Raw genomic sequence first — 27,300 nt, 5'->3', positions numbered from 1 at the left:
GAGGAAGCGCAATGGATAACAGGCTCGGCAGGCCCAACTCCCCGCCAGGCGGACGCGTACCAGTACCGCCCGAGTACATGCTGCCAGCTTACGATGATGTCCACCACGAATCGAGCGCCACTGGCATGGGCGCCGCGCATGGCCACGGTTCTAATGTCAGGCTGTTGACGGATATGGAGGACCCTAATGATTATCAGGAATCTGATAGGCATGAGAGGCCGTATGTGTTACCACCCGTTTCTATCCCCCCCCCTCTTTCCTTGCCCCCCAGATCCAACGACGACTTTTGTGTGGACGTCGATGCCCTCAAAGAACAAGACAGCGCTCTCATCATCGGGACTGCGCCCGATGTCTTCAAACCGGCCACAATGCAGACAGGTAGTCAGCAGCCCGCCGCTCCGACAATCAGGCTTCAGAGAAGAAAAAAGTTCACCCCTTCGGTCCACCCTGTCGTCGTTACCGAGGACCTTCCTGTCCTGCCTGAAGGGCCTTCTCCTCGCAAGAAGTCGTTACGCCAGTTTCAGGCGAGATGTGAAACAGCCGCAACATCACCAGACAGCTCTCTACTGGATTCACAATTTCTTAGACAACTACCCAGCCCACAAGTGCCGTCAAGAGTATGGATGAGAGGCTCACAAGAAAATGAAAACAGAGGCAGAAGACGACAGCCATACGAACCCTCGATTGATTCACGGTCCTCTATTCTCGACCCGCCCCTCCGAATGCACCCACCGACCGAGTCGTATGTTTCGTATGATCAGAGTAGCATGAACGAGAGCAGTTGGGGCCCTTCACGAGCATCATCCCCCGAGTATTCCCCTCCACGCGGCCACCCACCACCACACAGCCACAGGTTCGAACCCGCCGATATCAATGGAGCCCCCCGCCCAGGAACCCCTTCCACCGTCTACGGAGGCTCTCCGCGCCGACCCCTTCCCCGTGCCCCAATGTACAACAGTCCAACGAGGGGCATGCAGTCGACGACCAGCTTTCACGATGATGCAACAGTCAACATCCCACTTGCCAGCCATCACGACGATCCCTTTGGCCCCGAGTCAGACGTCACTGACAACAGACGGCACCATCATACCCACTCATCCTACTCGGCAGATCAAATGACCCTGAACGAGGATGAATATTACGATGAAGATGGTGACGTTCGTGAGAAGGCTGACCGCTACGTTCCAGCACCGGCGGAGGGGCGACAGGAGCGCCGTGGTGTCCGCGCCCCCCAAATGAGCAAGAGAGAGGTGCAGCTTATCAATGGTGAACTCGTGTTGGAGTGCAAGATTCCCACCATCTTGTACTCATTCCTCCCGCGCCGCGACGAAATCGAGTTTACTCATATGCGCTACACGGCCGTGACCTGCGACCCAGACGACTTTGTTGAAAGGGGCTACAAGCTGCGTCAGAACATTGGCCGGACCGCCCGCGAGACGGAATTGTTTATTTGCATCACCATGTACAACGAAGACGAGTATGGCTTCACGCGCACGATGCACGCTGTCATGAAGAACATCTCCCACTTTTGTAGCCGTAACAAGTCACGAACGTGGGGAGAGAACGGATGGCAGAAAATCGTCGTGTGCGTGGTGTCTGATGGACGAGAAAAGATTCACCCTCGCACACTCGACGCCTTGGCAGCCATGGGCGTCTACCAGCACGGCATCGCAAAGAATTACGTTAACCAGAAGACGTGTCTCTCTCCAGACACGATGGTCCGCACCACCAATGGTGACAAGCCCATCCGAGACATCGCTGTAGGAGACCAGCTCTTCGACCACGAGGACCGACCCGTCCAGTGCCTAGCTGCTGAGGCTATTCAGACCTCCCGCATGATGAAGGTTACCTACACCGGGTACAACAGCGTCAGCAAGTCGTCCTTCACCTGTACGCCGGACCATATCATGACCCTGGTGGCTTATGGTGTCAAGCCCTTCAGGCATTCGAACAGCAACCGTGTTACGTGGTGGACTCGTTGCGATCGAACCGAGCTTGGGGCCGATGCGGTTGAGATCAAGTGGGATGCAGCCATGCATGATCTGTATACCGAGTACCGTGAGCAGCTGGGTCGCCGTCCAACTGATGCTGAGGTCCGCATGTACCTGAAGGCCATCACGTCCACGAGAGTTGTCCCCGGTTCTGAAGATGATGACTCTCAGAGGGTTGAAGAGACATATCAGAGTCCTGTTCTCATCAAGCTGCTGGCTAAGCTCAAGGCTATGGACGTGGACGTCGACGGTGAGGATGAATCGGTAGTATTGATGCTGCTACAGCAGCACATGGAGGACTATCTTGAGCACATGATACCTGAGCCAGAGGATATCCCTGACGAGGACAACGACGACCTGATCATCGATCTTGATGCCAGCCGGAAGAGAAAGATTGGCACTATCAGCACGCTGTCTTCCCGCGTCTCGGACAAGACTTTCGGCCAGTCTCCTTTCATCAAGTCGTCTCCTGTTAACAGCCAACAGCAGTCTCGAAACGAGGCCTCACAGTCGACCGTGTCGACGTACGCGTCTGTACTCACTGAGGACGACCACAGGGAAATGTTCGCCCCTGTCCGGAACAAGCTCGCAGTGCGTGATCCGATGTGCAAGTGTCAGAATCTGTCCTGCAAGGGCCTTCGGAGGGTGTCGACTGTCTTCGAAACCTCAGAGCAAGCCGACCTCGCTCTTGAGCTGCTATCAGGAGATCACTACCGTGTGGTTGACCCCTGCGCCGTCCAGGACATGGAGGTGTTCACGATGACGCTGGAGGAATATCAGGCAACCTGCACGGCTCCGATGACGCAGCATAAGAGCAAGCTAAGACTATATCGGTCACCCCTGAGGTTCCAGCCGTATCAGGGTCCAGTGTCACCTGTCCCAATCGACCCATTTTGGTTTGGTTTCTGGCTTGGTAATGGAACTAAGAACAACAGTGAGATTACCAGTACGGATCCGGAGGTCGAGGTCTACACGCGGGCACTCGTCGACCGCCTGAACCGTGATAGTATCCCTCCTGGAAAAGCGCCTCTCAAAGTATCCAAGTACAGGATTGATACCGGCACAAAACACGTCTACAAGGGAGAAGAAATCAAGGCAACGAAGGTCGCTCATCGTTTGCGTGTTATGAGCACTGTAAGCAACCTTGACAAGACACACTGGAACCCTGTTCACGACGGCCTCAGAGAACTCGGCCTGCTGGGAGACAAGAGCGGTGGCATCCCCGACTGCTACATGAACGCGGACGAGAATACGCGCCTGGCTGTTCTCGCAGGCCTCATCGAATCCGACGGATGGCTTTCTCACGGTCTCAACTGTTACGGCTTTGGCCAGTACACCTACGAGCACAAGAAGCTTGTTGAGGACGCCCGCAAGTTAGCCCTCTCCTGCGGGATCCAGTGTAACCCTATCTTCGAACGGAAGAATGGTAAGGACCGCCCTGAGCCTGGCTGGTTCTTTTATATGGGCAGAGGGGTGGAGAAGTTCCAGCCTCACCTCCTCCTCCCTCGAAAGCGCATGACGATCCCGTTCACCACGTCTAAGAACAGGGACGTACGGCCCTTCGACGTCGAGGACGCCGGCGACGGCGAGTTCCGCCTCATCGAGGTCTCGGGAGAGCTCTTCCAGCTTGCAGATCGCACCGTGGTTCACAACTGCACCGCCCACGTGTACGAGTACACCACGCAGGTTTCTCTGGATTCGGATCTCAAGTTCAAGGGCGCCGAGAAGGGGATAGTGCCCTGCCAAATGATCTTTTGCTTGAAGGAAAAGAACGCCAAGAAGCTAAACTCGCATAGATGGTTCTTCAACGCATTTGGCAAGGCGCTAAACCCAAACGTGTGTATCTTGCTGGATGTCGGAACCAAGCCTGGGAGTAACTCGCTATATCACCTGTGGAAGGCATTCGATACCGACTCGAACGTTGCCGGCGCTTGCGGAGAGATTAAAGCAATGAAAGGTAAATACGGAGTCAATCTGTTGAATCCGCTGGTTGCGTCGCAGAATTTCGAATACAAAATGTCCAATATTCTGGACAAACCGTTGGAGTCGGTGTTTGGCTACATCACCGTGTTGCCTGGCGCCCTGAGTGCGTACCGATACCATGCGCTCCAGAATGACGAAACGGGGCACGGGCCACTGAGCCAGTATTTCAAGGGAGAGACGCTCCATGGACAGCACGCCGACGTGTTTACCGCCAACATGTACTTGGCCGAGGACAGAATCTTGTGCTGGGAGCTGGTTGCCAAACGCGGCGAGAGGTGGGTGTTGAAGTACGTCAAAGGTTGCACGGGTGAGACAGATGTGCCTGGTAAGCCCCCTTCTTTTGCCGCTTTGTTTTGATAAGGGGATATCGCTAACACCCCCAAGACACCGTCCCCGAGTTCGTCTCCCAGCGTCGTCGCTGGCTGAACGGAGCGTTCTTCGCCGCTGTGTATTCCCTGGTGCATTTCAAGCAGATCTGGCTCACCGACCACACCATTGCCCGCAAGGTGCTGCTGCACATTGAGTTCTTGTATCAGCTCCTGCAACTCCTCTTCACCTACTTCTCCCTCGCCAATTTCTACCTCACCTTCTACTTCATCGCCGGTGGTCTTGCCGATCCCCACGTCACACCTTTCGACGCCGACGGCAAAGCTGCCCTCTACATCTTCACCATCCTCCGGTATATCTGTGTTCTATTGATCTCGACCCAGTTCATCCTGTCTCTCGGCAACCGTCCTCAGGGCTCCCGCAAGATGTACCTCGCGTCCATGATCATCTACGCTGTCATCATGATCTACACGCTGTTCGCCTCGATTTGGATTGTCGTCCACCAGCTCTCCCCTAAGAAGGAGGACAAGGACAAGCCCGAGCTCGAGATGGGCAACAACGTCTTCACCAACATGATCGTCTCGACAGCCTCGACTATTGGTCTCTACTTTGTCATGTCCTTCATGTACCTCGACCCCTGGCACATGTTCACCTCCTTCGTCCCGTACCTGATTCTCTTGCCCTCGTACATTTGCACTTTGCAAATCTACGCCTTCTGCAACACCCACGACGTCACCTGGGGAACGAAGGGCGACAACGTCATGAAGACGGATCTCGGTGGTGCCGTCGGCAAGGGGTCCGGTTCGACTGTCGAGTTGGAAATGCCCTCTGAGCAGTTGGACATCGACTCTGGATACGACGAGGCCCTCCGCAACCTCAGAGATAGAATTGAAGTGCCCGAGAAGCCACCCTCGGACGCGCAGCTGCAGGAGGATTACTACAAGTCGGTCCGTACCTACATGGTTGTTTCCTGGTTGGTGGCCAACGCCACGCTCGCCATGGCAGTCAGTGAAATCTATGGCAGCAGTGGCATTGGCGACAACTTTTACCTGCGCTTCATTCTCTGGTCTGTCGCCGCGTTGGCGGCCTTCAGAGCCTTGGGGAGCACGACTTTTGCCATCATCAACTTGATCAACATGGTGGTGGAGGGCAGGGTCAAAGCAAAGTTTGCAGTGCCCAACTGGGCTAGGGGTTTGATCGAGAAGATGAGGGACGGAGCGAGAGATATCGGAGAGGGGGTTGCTAATAGTGTTAGGAGGTGATGGTTTCATCATTCGCCACCTTCCCCCCCTCTCTCTCTCTTTGCACGCTTGCTTTTTGTCATGTTTAGACAACAGAAGAAGGACGGGCATGTGTTTTTTGGCGTTTATGTGAGGAGAGAAAAAAAGCATGAGGGAAAGATGAAAGAAATGTGTGTATGGAAATGAATGATCAAGTAATGTATGATAGACAAATTTTGACGACGAACTGGGCGGGAGGTAATAATTGTTTTGTCTTTGTTTGGCTTCTAGCTTTTCGCTAGGTACATAATACCCTTTTCTTATGGTACTTTTGATGCCCTTCTACAGCTTAAGGGGAATAAATGTGTGGAACTTTGCTGTGACTTGACATGTCATGAACGGGTCTGCTCGGAAGTCTCACCAGCCATGTCATGAAATCAAGAACGGAGACTTGAGATGGGAAGGGGGGCATTGGAGACAGAAAGCTAATAGGCCCTTGAAGATAATCAGGAGGTCTAACTACATTGCAACATAATTTATTTTGAAGATAGTTGAGGGGGCTGTCAAGATACCGAATTAAGGGGTGTTGGCGTCATGAGAATTTCTATTACTTTGCTTACGGAGGCATCTGAAAGAGTGTTACAGTCCCGATTTTCGCTCCTTACTTGCAACATTATTTTATCAGACCGTGTTAGCGAAACCAAGCAACCCAAGGCACTTCAAAGCACATTTAGAATCGTTTCAGACAGCAAATCAAATTGTTCTTAACGCCTATTTTGATACCAAACAAATAAAAGAATAAAAAATGCAATGCGCTCGCAATGTAGACAAAAAGCCATCCCTCCAATATCCCCTATTTACATGACTCCTGCTCGTTGCTCATTTTCTGTTTCTATATTCTGTGTATCCAAAAATCACTCCTCTGCCTCCTCCTCCTCCTCCTCGGCAACACCCTCGTGGAAGTTGCGGCCATCGGTGGTAGCCTTGATGATGCCGGCACGGATGGTCCAGTCACCAAATCTTTCGCCCTGCTCCCTCTCCTTGGCGTACCGGCTGAGCAAGCCCCTCATGATCTCGAGAATCTCGTCCTCCTTGATGCTGCTGCGGTAGAGCTTGTTGAGTCTCTGGCCGTGGTACCCACCACCGAGATACATGTTGTAAGCACCGTAGGCCTTGCCGACAAAGGCAACCTCGGCCAACCAGGGGCGGGCGCAACCGTTGGGGCAACCGGTCATGCGCATGACGATGCTGTCTTGCCTGAGGCCGTTCTCCTCGAGGCAGGCCTCCAGCTTGGAGATCAGCACCGGGAGGTAGCGCTCAGACTCGGCCATGGCGAGACCGCAGGTGGGAAAGGCAACGCAGGCGGAAGAAGAGAGACGGAGGGCGGAGAAGTGGAGGTTGTCAAGCTTGTACTGGGCGAGAAGTTTCTTGAGGGTGTCCAGATCCTCGTCGGCAACGTTGCTGAGGATAAGATGCTGGTTGGGGGTGAGGCGGAACTCGCCCTTATGAACCTTGGCAATCTCCCTGAGGCCAGTCTTCATCTGGAAGTCGGCAGTGTCCTCGATACGGCCGTTCTCAATGAACATGGTGAAGTGGTTCATGCCAGTCTCATCCTTGAGCCAGCCAAAAGTGTCGATATTGCTGTCAAAGTGGAAGGGCTTGGCAGGCAGGAACGGCTGGCCCCAAAGTTCCTCAACCTTGGACCTAAAGACATCGACAGTCAGATCGTCAACGGTGTACTTCAATCTGGCGTGCTTGCGGTTCTTGCGGTCACCGTGGTCGCGTTGGACGAGCATGACCTTCTCACAGGCGATATGGGTCTGGTCAGCCTTGACGAAACCAAGCATGCGACCGGTCTGGGGATACGTCTTCTTGTTGTTGTGAGTGGTACCCATACCACCACCAACAAGAAGGTTGAAGCCAAGCAGATGTCCGTCGTTGCCCTTGATGGCAATCAGGCCGATATCGTGAGCGTACACGTCAACATCGTTGTGTGGGGGGATGGCGATCGAGATCTTGAACTTGCGGGGGAGGTAAGTAGGTCCATAAAGGGGCTCAAAGTCCTGGACGGCGTCACCAGCGACCTGCGTCTTCTTTCCGTCGTAGTCGGTGAGCCAGATCTCGTGATAAGCGGTAGTCGATGGAAGAAGATGCTCGCTGATCTTCTTGGACCAGTAGTAAACCTCACGATGGTAGGCAGACTGCGAAGGAAGAGGACTGCACATGACGTTACGGTTGACATCACCGCAGGCGGCAAGGGTGTCCATGAGAGCCCGGTTGATGGCTTGCATGGCAGGCTTGAGCTTGGCCTTGACGACGCCGTGGAACTGGAAGGTTTGACGGGTGGTCAACTTCATGGTCTCGTTTCCGAGCTCGTTGGCAATGTCGTCCATCTGGATCCACTGCTTTGGTGTCGAGACACCGCCGGGAAGTCTGCAGCGAATCATGAAGGAGTAGGCTGGCTCAAGACCCTGGGCCTTGCGCTCGTCACGGACATCACGATCATCCTGCATGTATGTGCCGTGGAACTTGGTCAGTTGCTGATTGGAAGCCGAGATGGCGCCGGTCGATGTGTCCAAGAGCTCCTCGGCGATGGTACCACGCAGGAAGTTGGAGGCGATCTTGATGTCCTCGTTGGTGATCGGGGGAGGCTCATCTGGGAGGCCATCGACCTTTGACACGCCGAGGGCTTCCCAAAGCTTGGGCTCCCACTCGGAGTAGCCGGTCTGGTATCCATCTGGGTCCTGGTCATCACCAAGACCAAGAGGAGCCAGACGGGAACCGCCAAAGTTGGCCAGAACCCTGTCGAGGTCCTTTCCGGGCTTGTTGTAGTACACCTTGTCCTCCTTTCTGGGCCAGTAGTGGCTATCACCAAGAGAGAAGACGGAATACTTGACGGAAGCAAGATCGAGCTCGGTGCTGTCCTTGATGGCATCCCAGAAAGGCTTGCCGTTGACCGGGAACTCACCCTGACCGGCGGTCGAGGTGATGAAGACAATGTTCTCCTCCGTTGGCAAGTCCTCGACTGGGTAGTCCTCCATGGCCATGACTGTGGTCTTCAGGCCACGGGCACGGCCCCTGGTACCCAACCGCTTGGCGAGGGACTGGGCGTTGCCACCATCAGAACCAAACAGAATGGTCAACGGCGCACCGAAGAGACCTTCCAAGAGCTGGTTGTAAGCATCCTTGGCCTTGCGCTTCTGCTGGGCGCGAATCTCAGTACCAAAGTCCTGATCAAGAACAGCACCAAACTGGGGTTCCTTCCGCATCATCTGAGTGAGCTGGTTGTCTCTGTCAAGGAATGCCTTAAGCTCCTTCTTGATACGCTCAGAGTCAAGAGAGAAGTTGGGCTCGCCCTTCTTCTCATTCTCGGGGTTCCACCGGTACAAAGGCCAGTAACCAAGGTCCACGGCCTTCTTGGTCTCAGTGAGAACGGTCAAAGGAGACTCGTGCTCACCAAAGTAGGGAAGATAAGCCAGAACGATAGAGGGGCCATTGAACTTGTCGGCCTCATCCATAGCCTGAAGAACCTGGGTGTAAGAGCTGTAGACGGCGGTGGAGGCGACGTAAGCGTTTCCAAAGTTCATGGCATAGAGACCAATGTCCTTCTTTCTGCGGTTCGCATCAGCGGCAGCGCGCTCAGAGTAAGGGGTCGAGTCAATGATGAGCAGGTTGACATTCTCGCCCGAAGTCAGAACCTGATGAACGCCAGAGTTGCCAAGGTCATAAGCCCAGGCGTCGGACCCAACAAGCCAAAGAGACTGCTTGCGGAAGAATGCCTTGTGCTGGAGCAGGGCCTTTGATGGCGTCGAGTTGTCGAGTGTAAGCTTGGAAACAACCTCCTCGGCAGCCTCCTCAGACTTCTTCGCATCGTCAGCGCTAGCTACCCACTTGGCCAAGGCTCTCTTGGGAACTTCAGTCAAGAAACGGCCATTGCTGGCGGCCTCCTTGACCTCGGCAACAAACTTTTGTCTGCGCTCCTTTCTGGCGAGGAGAGAGCCGAAACCATACTCGGGAGTGGCCGAGATGGTCCGTGAGACGCCGGCATTGTCGGAATCGAGGGAGTTGGCGACAAAGGCTCTGCTTCCAAACAACTGATCGAGGATCTTGGTATAAGAAACCTCAAGCTTGGGCTTCGAGAGGTCGTACTCGGAGGTCTCCTGAGGAATCTCGCGCTCACCAACCTCCAAGTTCTGTACAGGCTTTTCCAGAGTCAAGTTCTGGAAAACACCGGACAAAGCTTGCTTGACACTTTCCTTGGTGATGTAGCCAAGTTGGTACCCAACAATAGTCTCGACGCCACCAACAGCACTCTTGACAGAAGTCAAGACATCGATGAGAACGGGGCCCCACTTTGTGGTCTTTCTCGACACCTGCTCAAGGACTGCCACCCTCTTGACAGATTTGGGAAGGGCATCGATCAACTTGGCGCCCAGCCACGGGCGGTAAAGTCTAGGAGCAATGATGCCAGCGTTGGCAAAGGAGTCACCAGACTGTGCCTTGGCAATAGCGTCAGAGAACAAGGCAACATCTGAGCCAAAGAGGAAGATGGTGTTTTCGGCCGATTGTGACCCCGTCCACTCGAAGGCGTTGTATTGTCTGCCGACAAGCTGGTTGAGCTGAGCCCAGATGCCGGTGACGTACTTGTAGATATCCTCGGACGACACAGGGGGAGCTGCGGCCTCGATGGTAGTTGCAGTGGATACACTTGGTGGCGTGCTGGTCTCACTCCGTTGACTGGACTTGACTGACGACTGTGAGGTAAGAAGAGGGGTTTCTGCTTCACCCTCTCCTGCTTGGTTGGCGGTGACTCCACCAGAGAGAGCCAGGGGTTCCGGCTGCTCAGAAACCACGGCGACCCGCCCATCATCAGCGTAAATCCCTGACCCCGAGATCGGCGCAGACTGGAACCTCCGCACATTGTCGAGGTTGAGAACAGCGCGGACAACGTCGGCGCTCGCGCCCTCAATGGACTCGGCAACAGCACCGGAGCTGGGGTCGAAGAAGTGGATGACACCCTTGCCCGAGCGAATGGCCAAGGCATGAGCAGTCAGCGCAATGTCTTGGGCCTCCTGGAGGGACCAGGACTGGAGGAAGGTCCATCCCGAATTTCTGATGGAGGTGATGGCCGAGTAGTCTGGGAAGCTCTTGGGACCAAGCGCAACATGGATGACGACGGGGAGGTTGGCAAGCTTGTAGAGATGTGCTACCGAGGGCAGGAGAATGGAAGATGTGGTGGTGACGGAAACCAGCTGGCCGGAGCGGATGGGAGTGAAGACGGAGAGTAATGGGTCGTTGTTGTGTCTGACTGATTGGATTTCTGGAACAGCGTCCGAGGTCTTCGCGACCAAGCTTTGTTCCTTTTGTTTGGCGAGCTGCTTCAAGTGGCTCGAGAACTCGGAATCAGAGGCGAGCGACGGCTGGACTGAGATGACCACATCGCTGGAAAGGTATGCAATTCTCGCGACTAATCCAATCAATTGTCAGCTACCTGTCTCTACACTGCTTGCGCGCACCTCATCAACGCCCTGGGAACGGTTGTGAGGCTTTTCGCAGTGTGCACGGCTGTCGGTCGAGATGCCGGGTTGAGTCCGGCTGTCGGTCGCATTGCGAGCAAACAATTTGGCGGGGCAGGGAAAGCTTGCTCGCGGCGATTTGACAGCTTGGGGTAATGTGGGGGAGGGGTTTGGGTGTCTTACCGGCCTCTTCAGGCGTCCTTATCGTGGTGAGTGCGCCTGCCATCGTGAGGGTATCGACAGGAGAACTGAGAGTGTGTGAGGGAGTGACTAGGAAAGGGAATTACTGCATCGCAAGCAGATAAAAGGAAAAAAAAAACAATGGCACTTATGTAAGGTGCAGCCGGAGGCAATTCATGCGAAAGGGTCCCTATATCGGCCCCGCATGTGTCCCAAATTTCTCTTGATGGGTAGGTGGGCGCAAGAGGTGATCGATTGCGTGATCGCTCTAGCGCCTCGAATCCCAGGAATTGCCCAGAACCCCCAGAGTGCTGCTGCACATCCAGCGAATTGCACGCGTGGGATTCAATCATGCTTTGTCATGGACTTCCTCGATGCCTCCTTTGACACCCACCATCTGAAGTTGATGCCACCGCTGCCCACAATGACTAACACCGGGTCTCCGAACCCAGCCGTTCCACTTTGTCTTCGGCACCCAACATGCTCGTCTCTCGGCATAGGCCGTTGAAACGGGAACCTGGAGCCGTCTCTGTTTCGGCTTTGGCTTCGGGGTCACAGCCTTTCCATCCTCTCTTCTCACCTCTTCTCACGTCCCATGGAGATGGGGGTCATCTACTGCAGTATGTCAACCCGCGCGGGCGAGCAGTCGGGTGGTGTTGCCAAGTCCGCCACACGTGGCTCTCTGGCGAGATGTCGTAAATTGTACATAATTCGTACAAAGGGTTCATGGTGGGATGTTGTCTCTCAACGTATCCATTATTATCTGAGTGAATATGGTTAGCTCCCCAGCTCCAACCCCCCTATTTGCCCCTGAACCGAAGATCCCAACCCCTATTATGACAATGTCTAGTGTAAAAAAAGGGCAGTATGCCAACCAGCCATGCGCCCAAATGTACCGTGCTATACCCAGAAAGATGGCCCTTTGAACTCATTAAATGCCGCTGAAAACATGTGATTCGCCTCCGCCATTATGTACTTCGTCCCACATCTCGACAACATCACCGGCAGAGGAGAATCATCTCCTGCTGCTCCTGAATTTTGAATGAACATCTTTAGCCCATTCCTCATCCTCCTTTCTTCCACCAAGCCAATAGCTCTTCCCCACAGAAATCATGTACCTCCCAATCTTGCCCTCCAATCCCTCTCCCAGGGGGGCACCCTCAGCAAACGGATTTGGTGCCGACCCGGACTCATCATCCTCGTCAGACTCGGGCACCCTCTCGTCAACAAACCGCAGGATAACGGCCCGAGCATAGGCCATGATAACCAAGCTGAAGTAAATCCTGATAAGTGTAAACCCAATAATAAGCACCATGCTAAACGCCGTGTCGATGCCGTCGTCTCTGACTGGGGTGGTTGTCTCGCCCCTAGGCTCAACCATTTGAAATTCCTCTTCTTCGGGAGCTCCTGAGGCGACAGTGGCCTGCATCTCCTTTAACTGTATGTACCACCCCGTCGCAAAAGCTGTCGTGTATAGTCCGCTCACAATCGTGTCCACCGCGTAAACCCAGGCTAGCAAGAGGTTTTGAAACGGCGTTCCCTTGCGAATATGTGGGAGGCAGAACGCCAGAACGGCGATAACGGCAATCGAAAGGAAGTAGGCGGTGAACTGAAGGATCGACATCTGAAAGCCCGTGAAGAGGGTAAGGAGGCCATAGATTCCCGTCGCCTTGTTGAACAAGAGCGCAAGAGAGACAAGCTCCGTGCCGGTCTGTAGGGACATGAAGCCTAGGAATGACTGCGCGATGATCAGTGTCTGAGCTTTCGAAAAGGAGGGCATCGAGGTCCAACAAACCCTTGGGCGAGGCAGCCGAAGCCGGCACGACGATCGTGAGGATATCATTTTTTTCCCCCGTTCTTTTTCGTCTTTTATTTGGTCTTTTTCCTGATCCCCGTTGCGCCGTTCTCGTGCCTTTGACCGCACAAACGCCCAAAGAGAAATCGCAAACCAAAGTCGTCAAGAAGTGCAGAAGTCGAAGTGTTTTTGTGCCAGAAATGCGATGATCAGGAGAGGGAGCCGAAGCTAAAATCGCAGAACCAACTAAACTCGACAAATCTCGGACTTCCTCAGGGTCCCGATCAACAACTCCACCTGGGTCTCCTCCTGTTGTGTCGCGCCGTCTTGGCCAGACTTCCCAGACAGGATCGGATCAGTCGGCACTGGCTCTCGAGCCACTCAACGTTCCAGTTTTATGCGTCCAACAGAAATGTGTGGGCCTTTTGACGCCTTGGTTTTCCCTTGAAAGCTTGCGTTGCGCCCAAGAGCGCCGGTTGGAAATAGCGGGGCCGTTTTTCATGGCTTTATCCGCGTATCTGCTCAAAATGTGAGGCCTTGAATTGCGTCCTGAATAGAACCGCGATGTTTGAATATGGGGAAAGCCATTCAGTACATTGACCAGTCATACGTCATTGCATCGCTTACTTTTTCTCGGTAACCCATTTTAATCACCAGTCAGCGAGCGTGAAAACGCCCCTGGTTCCAGCCTGCTGGTGGGGGGCGTTTTTGGTTGTCGACCCTGGAAAGTTAGAAGCCACCACGGTCAGCACGCGCTATGAGAAAAGATCGTTGGCTGCTCTGTAAGATGTTTACCTAGGTGCTCCTCGTTCAAGACAGATGGGGAAATTTTCAACACTAGTCGTAAGGCTCTCATGGGCGTAAAGCATTCGATGCATGAAGTTCATCTCAGTTGATTTCTCTTTCATGCTAAACTATTTGCAACAGTGCGCTCGCCTTTTCTGATCTTAACTCCACCCGCCCAGTCCGTCGAGTTATGTGATTGGTTCACTTTGCGACTTACACCGTCTTTTGGACTCAACAATGCCGCTAGATACAGACCGGTACCTGAACCCATGCCATCTACTGTGTATGAGCAACTGAGCCGGCTTGAAACATCATTGACAGTTGAGAAGCCTACCTAGATGTTCTGCATTTTCTCATGAGATACTACTTATACACACCCAGTCTTCAATGATAAACTTAAGCGTGAGCACTTGGCGACAACATAGGTCTTTCTACGTTGTGATGCTTGTGTAATGAGAACATTGCAGATGGAGTGCCCGTACACAAATTGGTAGGCTCCGCGTCATCGACAGGAAGGGACTCTTCTTTCAGGAATACAGCAATGAACTGTCCATTACCTTTCTGCGGAATAACAGGATACCATATTGAGTATATGCCTCTGATGATGATCGAGGTCAACATGACCCGGTCTTATACTGAAGAGAAATATCAGCTCGAATGAAGCCATAAGAAACATTAAACTTAGGCGTCGGGCTTACCTAACATTACACCAGCAGCATTACAGAGTTGCATGTTTCTATCACAGCATCAACCAGTGCCATCTTCCTACACCTCGAGGATAGTTTGACGCGTACTGCGGTTATGTTCTAACTGGCAATACAAGTGTCTGCCAGCCTGATGTTGGCCTAAAAGATGAACGTGATGAAATCTGCCATGGCGAGAATGATAGAACAGCTTTGGACGTACAGACCATTATCGGGATTTTGTTGATAACGGAAAAAAGAGAAAGGCAGCAATTGTAAGACAGCAAAAGCTTGACATGTAATGCTAACATACAGGACGGAGTTGGTACTGCACAGGTAGACGCCTAATCACAGTCATACTGCTATATATTCCTAGTGAATGGAGGCAGCGCTGGAGCTCCAATACCTCATTTAGCTTCCATTGCAATACCATGAACCACCCATCATCAAACACAAGTACTTATATACAGGAGCGCAACAAAGCCAACGCCAACACGATACCCATTGTTGTGTTTCATTCCCATCATGTCATCATACCAATTTGATCTTTCCCATCGCCAAACTTTCAGTTGTGCTTCATACCCATCTTGTCAAAGCTCTTCGAGATACCCCGGCCAGTCTTCTGTGCTGCCTGTTCAAGATGAAGTTTGTGCTCAACCTTCTGAACAGTGCGGGCTACCGGGGGCGAGATCCGCTGGACACCACGCTCAACTGGAGACTTGAACATGGTGATGTTGCGCTCCCATTTGGGCGCCCACTTGGTGGTCTGGCGAGCAACACGCTCCTCGGCGCCAGGGATGATCATGTAGAAAGGTGCGAAGGCGCTGAGGCCACCTGCCCCCATGCAGAAGACCTCAGTCCGAGTGGCAGCGGGGATGCGGACGGGCATTTTGAGAGATGGTTCGAGGGGAAATAGATCGTATGGGGACTTCGTTGCAAGAGACAGGAAATCTTTAACCGGTGTTGACGTTAGCACAATGGAAATCCTGGAACCGATGTGATTTCGTTGCTGCGACGTGATGGGGTACACCCCTAGGGAAGAAGCAAGGACATAGTGGGCTCATCAGGCAAAACAGGTGACGATGATGCCTGGTGATGAAAGAGAGGAAGGAACACATACCCTTCTCGTCTATACCAAAACTGTTATGACCGCGGTGAACCCAGGATAGATAGATGGACAGAGATGCACCACCAAAGGAACTCGTTCTCTAGATGCAGATGTTGATGGACTGACGTCTACACGCGGTGGAACAAAGAACAGGAGATGTTACACACAAACAAAGAGCGGGAAGAGCTTGGGGAAGGTAAGGTCAAGATGAAGTGGGAGGGACGGGAAACCCCCTTTATGGCTGGGTTGGCGACCCTGTCCCGGGTGTGCTCAGCTGGCATACACTTCCCATGATCCAGCCAGCAGGAACGTAATCCCTCCTCGAGGGCAACCGCCACATCTCCTTCGAGGAGCTTGGAGCAATGGCCACCACGACCTGCCCAGGCATACTCAAAAGCCCAACCAGGAAGGAAGGGGATGTACCAGCCAAGGCCAATCAAGCGGCGCGTTGACAAGGAGCGGAAAGACCACCCACAGACATGCCTGGTAGAAAGCGGGGTAAGAGACTGCAGCAATATCCATGCACCAGTCATGGACTTCATTGGACGTCACTTTGGACTCACTCTTGCCAGCCGTCAACCATGTCGTCTCACTTTACGGACTGACATGGCGCCACAAGACACTTGAAATGCGGGGAAGGAAAGGATGATCAGGCTTGTCTCTCAGGCCCTGCTCAGCTTGTTTCTCTTTGACGGAGCCTCCAATGTTGGAGAAGGATTTATAATTGTTAGAGGGTCAAAAACAAAACCCGAAGATGTTTTTGATATCTAACTTGATATTGTTTCCCCCTTGGTTGTGTGCTAGCGTTGTCAATTGAGGGTCGGTGGAGTCACCTTGGTCTGACTGCTCCACATTCCCCAGACTTTCCCCAGAAAACAACGGCGCCAAGTGGGTCATGTGTGGAGTTCACGATCTTCGACGGCGTCTTCATTTGACGTCTCTTGCCATTGCTTGACCGCGATCGAAAACCTTATTTTGATGTAATTCATCTGATTGCAAGAAAGAATTTTGTAGCGCTCATACACACAGAAACTCCGGAGATCAAGTCCGGGCCACCGGGTGCTTTGAATTATAATCAACATCCAGTCTTCAGGCCTGGGGCAACCCTCAGGCACATGTTGGTCACATGGGCAGCCCCTGGACTGCCGTAAGCGGTTCTCGCGTCCCAGAACCGTGATGGACAACGCAAAAGCCCTTGCTACGCTCGATGCAATTGACTTCTTTCAGTTTTGAATCCATATTGTAAAAGGAGTTCGTATGTAAAGATCATCCTCTGCGTGTACTGCCCAGTGAGGAGTGGAACTGATCACCAAGCCTCAGGTTAACGTCCAAACCCTGTCTTGGCACCTCCCATCGCATCGGAAGCCAAGGCTTGCGATGGTGAAACTCTGCTGCTCTTCAAACGTATCACTTGATACTTCTTCATATCTCACAATACGGCTGGGCTTGCCAAAATATGGGGGAGTCCACTTTTCCAGACATCTCTTTCTTGATAGCATTGAAAGACCATTCATAAACTGACCTTGAGCACATACCTAAAGTTTTCAACAAAGCAGCCCAGTCAAAACGGCGTGAGTAGATAATTGAATTACATCCTTTCTTTCCGAGCTGGATACAGCAAATCTACATAAACTTATCGAAGCTTTAGTATCTACAAGTAATCGATTCTACATCCCGAACGTCAACAAAAGAGCAATTGGGAGTGGAATTCCTTAGGATCCAACCTTTCCAGATTCTTGCAGACCGATTACAAAATTCATGGCCTGAAAGGACGAGACGAAGTACAGTACACTCGCCATACCAAACAAAACACTGCAGAGATCATCAACTCAAAACTGGCAGTAACTTGGAGTCAATCCCGCTTAACCAATTGCGCATACAAACGGAGAGTACCTCTCTCAGCTATCTTCAAGGTCTTGTAGACGCCGATACTCCTGTATAACCCTAACCCTTTCAAAAACTGGTCTCTAAACACTTGGCGACCGATAAGATAACAATTTTCACCACACCCCACATTTTTTTTCCTGCAGCGGAGGGTGGGCAAAAGAAGGCGGTCAATTTTTTCGGCCTGCTGCAAGTTGAACCTTCAGCGCCAGGTGGAGAGAGAAGAGAGTGCAGTCCTGTCACCCTCTTTTCGCAAAACAACCACCACCCTAGCTTCCCTTTTTTTCCACGTCTTCAAAGGGGCGCATATACACACTCCAAGATGCGCGTCGATAACTGTTTCTTCTGCGGTAGGCCCGCGTGGCCTAGCAAGGGTATCACCTTTATGCGCAACGATGGTTTGTCCTCCCCTCTTGATCTCTTGCACCTGGCTGGTGTGTGTTCCCATTGTCGCTGATCATTGCTCGTTGCGAATTTCGCAGGCAAATCCTTCCGCTTCTGCCGCTCAAAATGTCATAAGAACTTCAAGATGAAGCGTAACCCCCGCAAGCTCAAGTGGACAAAGGCCTATCGCAAGAACGCCGGCAAGGAGATGACGGTCGACAGCACTCTGCAGTTTGCCGCCCGCCGCAATGTGCCCGTCCGCTACGACCGCGAGCTCTTCGCCAAGACCCTCAAGGCCATGGAGCGCATCAGCGAAATCAAGGCCCGCCGCGAGAGAATCTTCTACAAGAAACGCATGGCCGGCAAGAGGGCGCGCGAGGTTGCCGCGGCCAGGAAGCTGGTGGCTGACAACGAGCACTTGCTTCCCAGACTCAGGGGCAGTGAGAAGAGGAGGTTGGCTGAGTTGGCTGCTGAGAGGGGTGTCGATGTTGAGGAGCTGGAGAGAGAGGAGCTCGCCGCCAAGGCTTCCGGGAAGAAGAGCAAGGCTTTCGGTGGTGAGGTGAAGAGATTGAGGGTCAGGACTGACGGTGGCGTGGAGGAAATTACCGAGTCTTTCGGCGGTGTTGTGGGCGAGGATGACGACGAGGACGACGGATTCGAGGACGAGGATGATGAGATGGATACCGACTGAGCGGCTCGATCTCTCAGCCGTGATCCGGAACTGGCTCCCGTCTCAGCACCCTTCATGTCCTTTACCGGTAGCTGGGTGGCGTTAAGGAAGGGTTAGACCCGTCATTTCTCGTCACTTTCCCTTTTGACGATCGTCCTGTCATGGGAGGAGAAAAAAGATACCCGAGCTAGGCTCAGAGCCAATGAGTACGACGTCTATCAGCAGCTAATCAGGGAGGTTGGGAACATGTGTGCTTCGTCCAATGGGACGTTGAACATGGGCCACCAGGAACAATCTGTGTGGACCAAGATATGATTCTCAAAGGGAACGGGCATACATGCATGAACACTGTTTTTTTTTTCTGCGGGTTTGGCGAATTCGGCGTTACAACTAAGAAAGGGGAGCTGTGTTCAGAAAAAAAGTTTATTTACTAGAATGTATCTCCAGAGTGTTGTAGACATCTTCATGGGCAGCCGGCAAATACCTTTATTGTGCTTTGAGAACAACGGCTCTGTAACCCCCTCTACCTGCCCACAAAAGAAGATTGACATGGACTTTGAGCGAGTGATGAATCGAGTGTGTCTTGAACGTGTTATTCCACTTGTTCCGGCTACCCAAACTCCTAAAGATATATCATTACGTAGATTTAACCAAGTATGTGAAACGCTTTGGTGCGTGAAAGCCACCCATGACCCCCCGCTATGCTTCCCTAGTCTAACCTTCACACAAAAGCAAGCAAAACAGAGGTTGCGCGGTATATTCGTGTGCGGAATGACCATGGCTCTCTCCCGACCCATTCATCCCCCTTCGTGTACGTCTAGACCCTCACATTTTGAATCTGTCTAGCAACTACACCCGTCTTGCTGTGGTGTAGTTGTGCTCTTAACATCGATCATTTGGGAGCTGGCCTGCGCAGAAGCAGCAGCCGACCCGTCAGCCCCTTCCATCCCGGGCAGAGCCTGCGCAATCTTTTTGAAGAGGTTCTTGACGTTGTGACCCGCCTTGGCACTGGTCTCGACAAACATGAGGTTGTTCTTGCGCGCTTCCTCCTCACCCTGGGCGGTGGTAACCTCACGCTTGTCGTTGAGATCCGTCTTGTTGCCTACCAGCACAATGATGACGTCGTTGCCTCGCTCTGCGCGGACGTCGTCGATCCATTTCCGGGTATTTTGGAAGGATTTGGCATCTGGTGTCGGGGTCAGCAAGAAAGAAAAGGAGAGTAAGAAGGTTTAGCAGAGAAACGTACTTGATATATCGTAGACCACTACTGCAACGCTCGAGTCACGGATATATGAGGGGATCAAGCTGCGGAAACGTTCTTGGCCTGCCGTGTCCCAAAGCTGAAGCCGTACTGTCCTGTCTTCAAGATACATTGTCTGTTCCATCCTGTTAGCCAATGCCACAGGCCAGAAAGCCAACAGCGGAATTAACGTACCTTGGAGAGGAAGTCAATGCCAATGGTGGCCTGGTACATGTTATCGAACGAGTCGTACATGAACCGTGTGATGAGAGATGTCTTGCCGACTAATATAACGATTTAGTATCTGTCCCTGGTTCCGTCTTTGGTTTGTACGTGTTTCCATACCGCTTTGCTCGCCCAAAAATACCAGCCTGTGGAATACGTGGTTAGCCACCTCGTGCTGTATTCCGCGCGCGCCGAAGAGCACCAGCAACATACTTGAATTTCTTCAGCGGGTTGTTGTAGGACCCGCCCGCTCCTGTTTGCGCCATGGTTTTAATATTATTTGGTGTAGAGAATCGAAATGTATCGTCTCGGCGGTGGTGGCCGTCGTTGAGGGAGGGAGGGGTGTATTCGTTAAAAGGGGTGCTCGTGGAGTCGTCGTTAACCGTCGTCAAATCAGTGGCCAGGCTGACCAGGAACCCAAGAAGCGCGGCGTGGTTCGGCTCAACAGCTTTCGGATGGTTGTATCGGTATTGTCTAGGAGTGAACAAGTGTCCTCGAAAATTATACTCGGTACGGAGTAAGGTTCAAAAACTGGGAGGTCTAAGTTCCCTTTGTGATGGGAATTCGGTTCAGCTCGAATCCACAACGCCCAGTCTCTCAACTCTCCTCAACAGACCCGATTGCGGCTACGGTGAAAGGGGGGCGTGTCCATGCGTGCGTGCATGCCACCAGCCAGGCGACGCCCGCTGTTTTTCGCAAGCCACGCCTGGCCGTTCCAGCGCTCTTGGCGGCCGTCATGAGCAAGCAGCCAGAAACATCAGGCCTGAACCTCGGATTGGGTGCTGGCCAGGTCACCCTCGCCTGACACTTCGTGCATGATACTTTATGCGCCACGTGCAGGGGTTCTTATCTTATCAGTCACGAACACCCGCTGAAATTTTGAAAACCCGAACCCCACTTTGTATCTCTGGCAGGGTGCTTTGGGCCAGACTCGCAGTCGACGAAAACACCAAAAAAAGTTGCTTGAAAGCAACGACTGGTTCGACCGACAGCAACCACAGCCACAGTCCAAGATGCCTGTTCTTAAGGCCCCCTCGGGCAATACAAATGCCCCATCGCAGTACAAACAACCATCCAGGAAGGGCAAGAAGGCGTGGCGCAAGAATGTCGACGTTACCGACATCACGAAGGGCCTTGACCAGCTGAATACTCAAAAGATTATTGGGTATGACTTGATTATATGCCTGCTTTTTGAATGTGCGATTGTGGTTGCTAACCAATTGTGCTTTTGCAGTGGAGTAATTGCGGAAAAGGATTCTGCCGATCTGTTCGTTCTCGACGTCAAGGGCGATGCCTCTATCACCAAGAAGTTCCCCAAGATCAAGAAGGGCCTCAAGTCAGATGAGATTCTTGCGGCTCGGTCAGCAGTACCGGCTGTGCCTATGCGCAAGCGCCCCGCTCACGACAAGACCACAGATGGTGGTCTTCCAGTCAAAAGGCAGCGCAAGGAGTATGTCAGCGGCAAGGAGCTCAGCAGATTAAAGAGGGTGGCAGATGGGCAACACGACTCAACGGTTGACATCGTCGATGCCGCATTTGACCCTTGGGCCGACGAGCCAAAGCCAGAGCCAGAGAAGGCCGTCGAGCTGGCTTTCCTGCCCGAGAAAGAGAAGCCCAAGAAGCCCAAGACCCTCGAACAACAATCCATCTCACTCTCTGCCAACGGCAAACCGATCCCTGCTGTCTATGTACCGAAGGGTGGCGCCAGTTACAACCCCGACTTCACCGAGTATCGAGAACGGTTGATCGAGGAAAGCGAGAAGGCTGTGGAGGCCGAGAAGAAGCGTCTTGCCGAATTAGAAGCGGAAAGGATTAAACTTGAGGCCGCCGCTCGATCAGCCGCCGAGGCTGAAGCTGCCGAGGCAAGGGCGGATCTTTCAGAGTGGGAGGACGATTCTGCTTGGGAAGGATTCGAGAGTGCGGGAGAGGAGCTCAGTGTCAAGGCCAAGCGGCCAAGACGCAAAACACAGGCTGAGAGAAACAGAATCAAGAGAAGAAAGGAGGAAGAACGGAGGCAGAAACACGAGGCGGCCATGAAGGCAAAGAATGCCCAGGCCGAGCGGATCAAGCAAATTGCGTTGGAGGTGGCAGAGAAGGAAAGGCAGTTGGCCCTTGAAAAGGCCGAGTTCAGTGATGCGGAGGAGATTGGTGATGACGAGAAGCTGCGGAGGAAACAGTTTGGCCGGTACAGGCTGCCGGAGAAGGACTTGGAGCTTGTGCTTCCAGACGAGCTTCAGGATTCGTTGAGACTCCTGAAGCCAGAAGGCAACCTGCTCAAGGACAGGTACAGGAGCATGTTGGTTCGGGGCAAAATGGAGGCTCGGAGAAAGATTCCCTACAAGAGGCTGGCCAAGACCAAGATCACAGAGAAGTGGACGTACAAGGACTTCCAGCTCCCAGCCTAAGAAGGTGGGTATTGTGGTTGCTAGTTGGTGTGAATACATAATGCAGCATTGCCTGCTGGTTTCTTGTTCTTGTGGATCAAATTGTTCTTGTGAACCAAATTCGCCTGCTTATCAATTTGCGCCCTGATCATACGTACCGTATCTCCAACTGGCTGCCCTCAAACATAACAGGAGAATTTCTATACATGTCTATACCTCGAGTCTACAAAACGGTGAGAGCTTCCGAGGCAATTTCCCATCAAGTGCCAGTTGGTAAATCAATCAGCACGCTGACGCAGCCGAAAACGCTTTTCCTACCCCCCCGAACGTTGGGCACTTGGGATGTCTACGAAGTCTCATAAATGTTTGCTTGAAACCTTACCATGAAACATGTCTTGTGACGGGTCAAATATACACTGGGGGTCGGGGGGGGGGGGTTGGGGAAAAAAAAAAAAAAAAAAAAAAAAAAAGACCGCGTTGTTTTAGAGTTTATGTGTATCAAGAAGCATATCGTCTCCTTTGCGATTTGCCTATGTGTTGTGTTAGTAGTGTCTGAAATATTTGGACGCGCTGAATGATGAAATTGGATGAAGTTCGATTAGATAAGCTCCTGGTGGTAGGCTCACTCCACCCCGCCAATCGGCATATGCGCCTTGCCTCTGTGGCCCTGCAGGTTGCTGCAAGGCAACGCAAGAATTCGTCGCGGGTGTGAAGTGACAGAGCAATCCCATTCTTAGCTGGGCCTCTTTTTCTCAACAACCAACACTTCTCGGTATTTTCTTCCAGGGTGTGAATGCGGCCAGCCCTCTTTTTCGGCACGCGCTCAGGTGTTTCTGCCAACAGATTCAGTGAACAGAGCTTGGTTACACCAGCAAGACTCACAATCAGCTACCAAACATTAGCTTCCCGTTCACCTCTTCAACACACTCATTCCACTTTATTTACCAAATATCATAATCACCCATTCCCCTTCAAAGCCTTGAATCTACCAGGCAAAAAGTTCAACAATCACCTCTTCTTTCTACGTACGACCGCCCAGCGATTTTCCACAACCGTGTCATCATCACTACCATCACCACCACATCCATCTACCGTCAACCCCACCACCGCCACGATGAACGGTTCCAACCTGACCCCGTCAGTTCGCACCAAGCGCAAAGAGCCACCCCATGCACTGGATGCCCGCCACCCCAAGCATCATCGCGCCAATGGGGATCTGGATACTTCGGGCGGCGAGAACACCCCCGACAGACCCGACGACAGCTTCATCGAGCCCGAATACGAAGAGCCTGACGACAAGCTGGCTGCCCTCCTCCCAGCTGGTCCTGATACCGCCGAATGGCAAGAAACCATCCAGCGGGTGGTACGAAATGTCGTCTCAATCCGCTTTTGCCAGACATGTAGCTTCGATACAGACCCCGCCTTGACCAGCGAGGCCACGGGGTTCGTGGTAGATGCGGAGAGAGGGTCAGTTATTACGCTTGGGTGTAAACGTGTGAATATGTGCTGATTTCCACACTCATCATAGGTACATCTTGACAAATCGTCACGTTGTTGGGTCAGGACCCTTCTGGGGTTACTGCGTGTTTGATAACCACGAGGAGGTTGACGCCTACCCCGTGTATCGCGATCCGGTCCACGACTTCGGCATCCTGAAATTCGACCCCAAAGCCATCAAATACATGCCTGTTGAGGCCCTCCAGCTTCGGCCAGATCTGGCAAAGGTGGGCATTGAGATTAGAGTGGTCGGCAACGATGCTGGAGAAAAGCTCAGTATCCTCTCGGGTGTGATCAGCAGATTGGACCGGAATGCTCCCGAATATGGCGAAGGGTACAGCGATTTCAACACATGCTACTACCAGGCTAGCGCCGCAGCCAGCGGCGGTTCTTCGGGCAGTCCCGTGGTAGACATCGATGGATATGCCGTGGCGCTTCAAGCTGGAGGGAGAAGCGACGGTGCTTCCACAGACTACTTCCTCCCATTAGACCGCCCTCTCCGCGCGCTCAAGTGTCTGCAAGAAGGAAATCCCATCACCCGCGGAGATATCCAAACTCAGTTCGTTCTTAAGCCGTTTGACGAATGCCGGAGATTGGGCCTGACCCCTGAGTGGGAGGCTCAAGTCCGCGAAAAGTTCCCCAAGGAGACCAACATGTTGGTTGCCGAAATTATTCTCCCTGGGGGTCCCTCGCACAAGAAGATCGAGGAAGGCGATGTGCTGATCAAAGTCAACGGTGAAATGCTGACTCAGTTCATTCGCCTGGATGATATTCTGGACTCCAGTGTTGGAGGTACTGTCAAGCTTTTGGTGCTGCGTGGCGGCGATGAGGTCGAAGTCGAGGTGGAGGTCGGTGATCTGCATAAGATTACGCCTGATCGATTCGTCTCGGTTGCGGGCGGTAGCTTTCACGAGTTGTCGTACCAGCAAGCCCGTCTGTACGGTGTGGCCTGCAAGGGTGTCTACGTCTGCGAGGCCGGTGGTTCTTGGCGCTTTGAGAGCTCTGAATGCGGGTGGCTAATCCAGACTGTGGACCATAAGAAGACACCCGACCTCGATACCTTCATTGACGTTTTGAAGGGGATTCCGGATAAGTCTAGGGTTGTTGTCACATATAAACATCTGCGAGATCTGCACACTTTGAACACCACCATTATCTTCGTCGACCGCCACTGGGCCAAGAAGATGAAGCTGGCAGTCAGAAACGACAAGACTGGACTTTGGGACTTCACCAACCTCGCGGACCCCCTTCCCCCAATCCCTCCGGTTCCCACCAAGGCCAGATTCATTCAGCTGGAGCACACATCTCACCCTGCCGTGGCAGATCTCGTTAGAAGCTTTGTTCATGTTCAATGCACTCTTCCGGTCAAGCTGGACGGCTTCCCGAAGAACCGGAAGTGGGGAATGGGCCTGGTCGTGGATGCAGAGAAGGGCCTCGTGGTGATCTCCAGAGCCATCGTTCCGTACGATCTCTGCGATATCAGCATCACTATCGCCGATTCCATTGTGGTGGAGGGCAAAGTGGTCTTTCTCCACCCTCTGCAAAACTACGCCATCATTCAGTATGATCCTAAGCTGGTTGAAGCGCCGGTTCTTAGCGCCAAACTGGGTAACGAGCAGATCAGCCAAGGTGCCTCAACTTACTTCATCGGCTACAACAGAATCGGCCGAATCGTTCACGCGGCCACCACGGTCACCGAGAGTTTTGCTGTGACGATTCCGGCAAACTCCGGGGCGCCCCGTTATCGTGCTGTCAATTTCGACGCTATCACTGTCGACACCAGTCTCAGTGGACAGTGCGGCAGCGGAGTCTTGGTTGCGCAGGACGGTACCGTTCAGGCCCTGTGGTTGACATATCTGGGAGAGCGTTCTCATTCGACCCACAGAGATGAGGAGTACCATCTCGGCCTTGCCACTCCTACTCTGCTGCCCGTCCTCAAGCAGATTCAGGATGGCATCGTCCCCAAGCTGCGCATGTTGCCAGTCGAGCTCCGCGCTGTCCAGATGCTTCAGGCGCGCCTAATGGGTGTCTCTGAGGAATGGATCGAGAAGGTCTCTGTGGCCAATACTGCCCATCACCAGCTCTTCATGGTCACCAAGTGCACCTGTGAGCGTGTGGAGGAGAAAGAGGCCCCGGCTCTGCTTGAGGGCGACATAATTTTGACACTGAACGGCAGTATGATCACCAGAATATCTGATCTCGATGTCATGTACGCCAACGAGTTTCTGGATGCCGTGATTGTGCGTGAGCGTCAGGAGTTGAAGTTGAAACTACCCACCGTCGCGGCTGATGACGTCGAGACGCACCGGGCAATCTCCTTTTGCGGTGCCATCATTCATAGACCACACCATGCCGTCAGACAACAAATCAGCGAACTATTCAGCGAGGTCTATGTCTCTGCCCGGACTCGTGGATCCCCGGCGTATCAGTATGGGTTGGCGCCGACCAACTTCATTACACATGTCAACAACAAGCCGACTCCGGACCTGGAGAGCTTCTTGGCTGCGGTTGTTAGGATTCCCGACAATACCTGTAAGTTTATTTCTAGTACACACCGCCCTTCTTACCACATTCTGACAAGTTTCGCAGATTTCCGCATGAGGGCAGTGACGTTTGATAGTGTGCCGTGGATGGTTACCATGAAGAAGAACGAGCATTATTTCCCCACAGTGGAGCTCATCAAGGACCCTGAGGAGGAGACTGGGTGGCGGAGAGTCACCTACGAAGGCGGCGGCAAGGTGGTTCAAGGTGAAGGGGAGGATGGGGTTGTTCCCGTTCCTGGGGATGCTGCAGATATGGACGTTGACGTGGACGTGTAAAGCACGGATGATGATATAGCTGAATGAATCTGTGTCGGGGGCCGGTCAGAGGGTTCCAAGTTTACAGCTTTCCTCCTTTTTTTTTCTTGCAATCAGCTGCTTCCGAATAATTTTATTTGGGTCGATGGGTTAAGCAAGGCGGCTGCTTGTGACAAGGAAAGCGTACAAAGGGCCAGCCAATTTCAACCGATACTGTCTGTGGCTTGGGATTAAATACTCATAGGGGTGTGTTTTTCAGCTGGTGTATCTCCCTATATAACTGTTGGTGATAGCCATGATAACCATACAGTGGCCAAGAGCGCCCAATCTATATTAGAACCGAAGTCCCGTCTCCCCATGAGAACTCTGCACATGAAGCTTTTGAGGATTCCACATAAGATGCATTTTGAAAGATAAAATCTTTCAGTGAAAGTTCCTTCGGATGCCAATTTGGTTAGCTGAGGTTGTAACCAACGTGGCTTGGCATCTACACCATAACATAAGGGGTCTAGCAAGGCTGTCAGACCTCGGTCCTGACCACCACACCACATCGTCCGAGGGCATGGACAAAGAAATCTATGAGTGCAACGCTAAAAGTGCCGTATCAAAACATGTGTCTCAGGGTAAAG

At 52.7% G+C, this 27,300-nt stretch overlaps 8 protein-coding genes across 8 annotated transcripts; 4 read left to right on the top strand and 4 right to left on the bottom strand.

Moving 5' to 3' along the window:
• Positions 1-11: 11 nt before the first annotated feature.
• Positions 12-5,952, top strand: CHS2_1 (Chitin synthase, class 2; the record flags this gene model as incomplete). Its single annotated transcript, XM_062940152.1, has 3 exons — positions 12-220; positions 653-4,299; positions 4,359-5,952. The coding sequence occupies 3 exons, from the start codon at positions 12-14 to the stop codon at positions 5,561-5,563; spliced, it is 5,061 nt and encodes a 1,686-aa protein (XP_062806818.1). The 3' UTR covers positions 5,564-5,952.
• A 164-nt stretch (positions 5,953-6,116) lies between these two features.
• On the bottom strand, positions 6,117-11,755 carry MET5 (Sulfite reductase [NADPH] subunit beta). Its single transcript, XM_062943667.1, has 2 exons — positions 11,221-11,755; positions 6,117-10,988 (listed from the first exon to the last, which is right to left on the bottom strand). Exons 1-2 carry the CDS (start codon positions 11,261-11,263, stop codon positions 6,436-6,438), a joined length of 4,596 nt encoding a protein of 1,531 aa, XP_062806817.1. The 5' UTR covers positions 11,264-11,755; the 3' UTR covers positions 6,117-6,435.
• A 345-nt stretch (positions 11,756-12,100) lies between these two features.
• On the bottom strand, positions 12,101-13,526 carry QC764_124290 (uncharacterized protein). Its single transcript, XM_062943666.1, has 2 exons — positions 13,013-13,526; positions 12,101-12,955 (listed from the first exon to the last, which is right to left on the bottom strand). Exons 1-2 carry the CDS (start codon positions 13,058-13,060, stop codon positions 12,233-12,235), a joined length of 771 nt encoding a protein of 256 aa, XP_062806816.1. The 5' UTR covers positions 13,061-13,526; the 3' UTR covers positions 12,101-12,232.
• A 1,520-nt stretch (positions 13,527-15,046) lies between these two features.
• On the bottom strand, positions 15,047-15,370 carry QC764_124280 (uncharacterized protein; the record flags this gene model as incomplete). The annotated part of the gene is made up of 1 exon (XM_062943665.1): positions 15,047-15,370. One exon carries the CDS (start codon positions 15,368-15,370, stop codon positions 15,047-15,049), a length of 324 nt encoding a protein of 107 aa, XP_062806815.1.
• A 1,766-nt stretch (positions 15,371-17,136) lies between these two features.
• RLP24 (ATPase-activating ribosome biosynthesis protein) lies at positions 17,137-18,977 on the top strand. Its single transcript, XM_062943664.1, has 2 exons — positions 17,137-17,871; positions 17,956-18,977. The coding sequence occupies exons 1-2, from the start codon at positions 17,796-17,798 to the stop codon at positions 18,546-18,548; spliced, it is 669 nt and encodes a 222-aa protein (XP_062806814.1). The 5' UTR covers positions 17,137-17,795; the 3' UTR covers positions 18,549-18,977.
• Positions 18,978-19,133: 156 nt separating this feature from the next.
• Positions 19,134-20,831, bottom strand: ryh1 (GTPase Ryh1). Its single transcript, XM_062943663.1, has 5 exons — positions 20,206-20,831; positions 20,113-20,138; positions 19,963-20,051; positions 19,774-19,903; positions 19,134-19,713 (listed from the first exon to the last, which is right to left on the bottom strand). Exons 1-5 carry the CDS (start codon positions 20,256-20,258, stop codon positions 19,370-19,372), a joined length of 642 nt encoding a protein of 213 aa, XP_062806813.1. The 5' UTR covers positions 20,259-20,831; the 3' UTR covers positions 19,134-19,369.
• Positions 20,205-22,528, top strand: QC764_124250 (uncharacterized protein). The gene is made up of 2 exons (XM_062943662.1): positions 20,205-21,157; positions 21,227-22,528. Exons 1-2 carry the CDS (start codon positions 21,006-21,008, stop codon positions 22,395-22,397), a joined length of 1,323 nt encoding a protein of 440 aa, XP_062806812.1. The 5' UTR covers positions 20,205-21,005; the 3' UTR covers positions 22,398-22,528.
• A 440-nt stretch (positions 22,529-22,968) lies between these two features.
• Positions 22,969-27,031, top strand: QC764_124240 (uncharacterized protein). The gene is made up of 3 exons (XM_062943661.1): positions 22,969-23,843; positions 23,905-26,405; positions 26,463-27,031. The coding sequence occupies exons 1-3, from the start codon at positions 23,170-23,172 to the stop codon at positions 26,690-26,692; spliced, it is 3,405 nt and encodes a 1,134-aa protein (XP_062806811.1). The 5' UTR covers positions 22,969-23,169; the 3' UTR covers positions 26,693-27,031.
• The last annotated feature ends 269 nt before the right edge of the window (positions 27,032-27,300 follow it).

This window comes from Podospora pseudoanserina, chromosome 1 (genome assembly GCF_035222485.1).
Source record: "Podospora pseudoanserina strain CBS 124.78 chromosome 1, whole genome shotgun sequence".
Classification (NCBI taxonomy): Eukaryota; Fungi; Ascomycota; class Sordariomycetes; order Sordariales; family Podosporaceae; genus Podospora; species Podospora pseudoanserina.
Note: the sequence above shows the minus strand (reverse complement) of the source record. Positions and strands in the feature narration are given on the sequence as shown.

What these genes read in the sequence shown, in the direction of transcription:
- QC764_124240 (XM_062943661.1), top strand. Translation starts at nt 23,170, where the DNA reads ATGCGGCCAGCCCTCTTTTTCGGCACGCGCTCAGGTGTTTCTGCCAAC. An exon ending in GTGGTAGATGCGGAGAGAGG is followed by an intron (nt 23,844 to 23,904) that starts GTCAGTTATTAC and finishes CACTCATCATAG; the next exon opens with GTACATCTTGACAAATCGTC. An exon ending in TAGGATTCCCGACAATACCT is followed by an intron (nt 26,406 to 26,462) that starts GTAAGTTTATTT and finishes CAAGTTTCGCAG; the next exon opens with ATTTCCGCATGAGGGCAGTG.
- ryh1 (XM_062943663.1), bottom strand. Translation starts at nt 20,258, where the DNA reads ATGGCGCAAACAGGAGCGGGCGGGTCCTACAACAACCCGCTGAAGAAA. An exon ending in GCATTGACTTCCTCTCCAAG is followed by an intron (nt 19,904 to 19,962) that starts GTACGTTAATTC and finishes AGGATGGAACAG; the next exon opens with ACAATGTATCTTGAAGACAG. An exon ending in AGTGGTCTACGATATATCAA is followed by an intron (nt 19,714 to 19,773) that starts GTACGTTTCTCT and finishes CCCCGACACCAG; the next exon opens with ATGCCAAATCCTTCCAAAAT.
- MET5 (XM_062943667.1), bottom strand. Translation starts at nt 11,263, where the DNA reads ATGGCAGGCGCACTCACCACGATAAGGACGCCTGAAGAGGCCG. An exon ending in AAGGACGCCTGAAGAGGCCG is followed by an intron (nt 10,989 to 11,220) that starts GTAAGACACCCA and finishes TGATTGGATTAG; the next exon opens with TCGCGAGAATTGCATACCTT.
- QC764_124290 (XM_062943666.1), bottom strand. Translation starts at nt 13,060, where the DNA reads ATGATATCCTCACGATCGTCGTGCCGGCTTCGGCTGCCTCGCCCAAGG. An exon ending in TTCGGCTGCCTCGCCCAAGG is followed by an intron (nt 12,956 to 13,012) that starts GTTTGTTGGACC and finishes ATCATCGCGCAG; the next exon opens with TCATTCCTAGGCTTCATGTC.
- QC764_124250 (XM_062943662.1), top strand. Translation starts at nt 21,006, where the DNA reads ATGCCTGTTCTTAAGGCCCCCTCGGGCAATACAAATGCCCCATCGCAG. An exon ending in AATACTCAAAAGATTATTGG is followed by an intron (nt 21,158 to 21,226) that starts GTATGACTTGAT and finishes GTGCTTTTGCAG; the next exon opens with TGGAGTAATTGCGGAAAAGG.
- RLP24 (XM_062943664.1), top strand. Translation starts at nt 17,796, where the DNA reads ATGCGCGTCGATAACTGTTTCTTCTGCGGTAGGCCCGCGTGGCCTAGC. An exon ending in CACCTTTATGCGCAACGATG is followed by an intron (nt 17,872 to 17,955) that starts GTTTGTCCTCCC and finishes CGAATTTCGCAG; the next exon opens with GCAAATCCTTCCGCTTCTGC.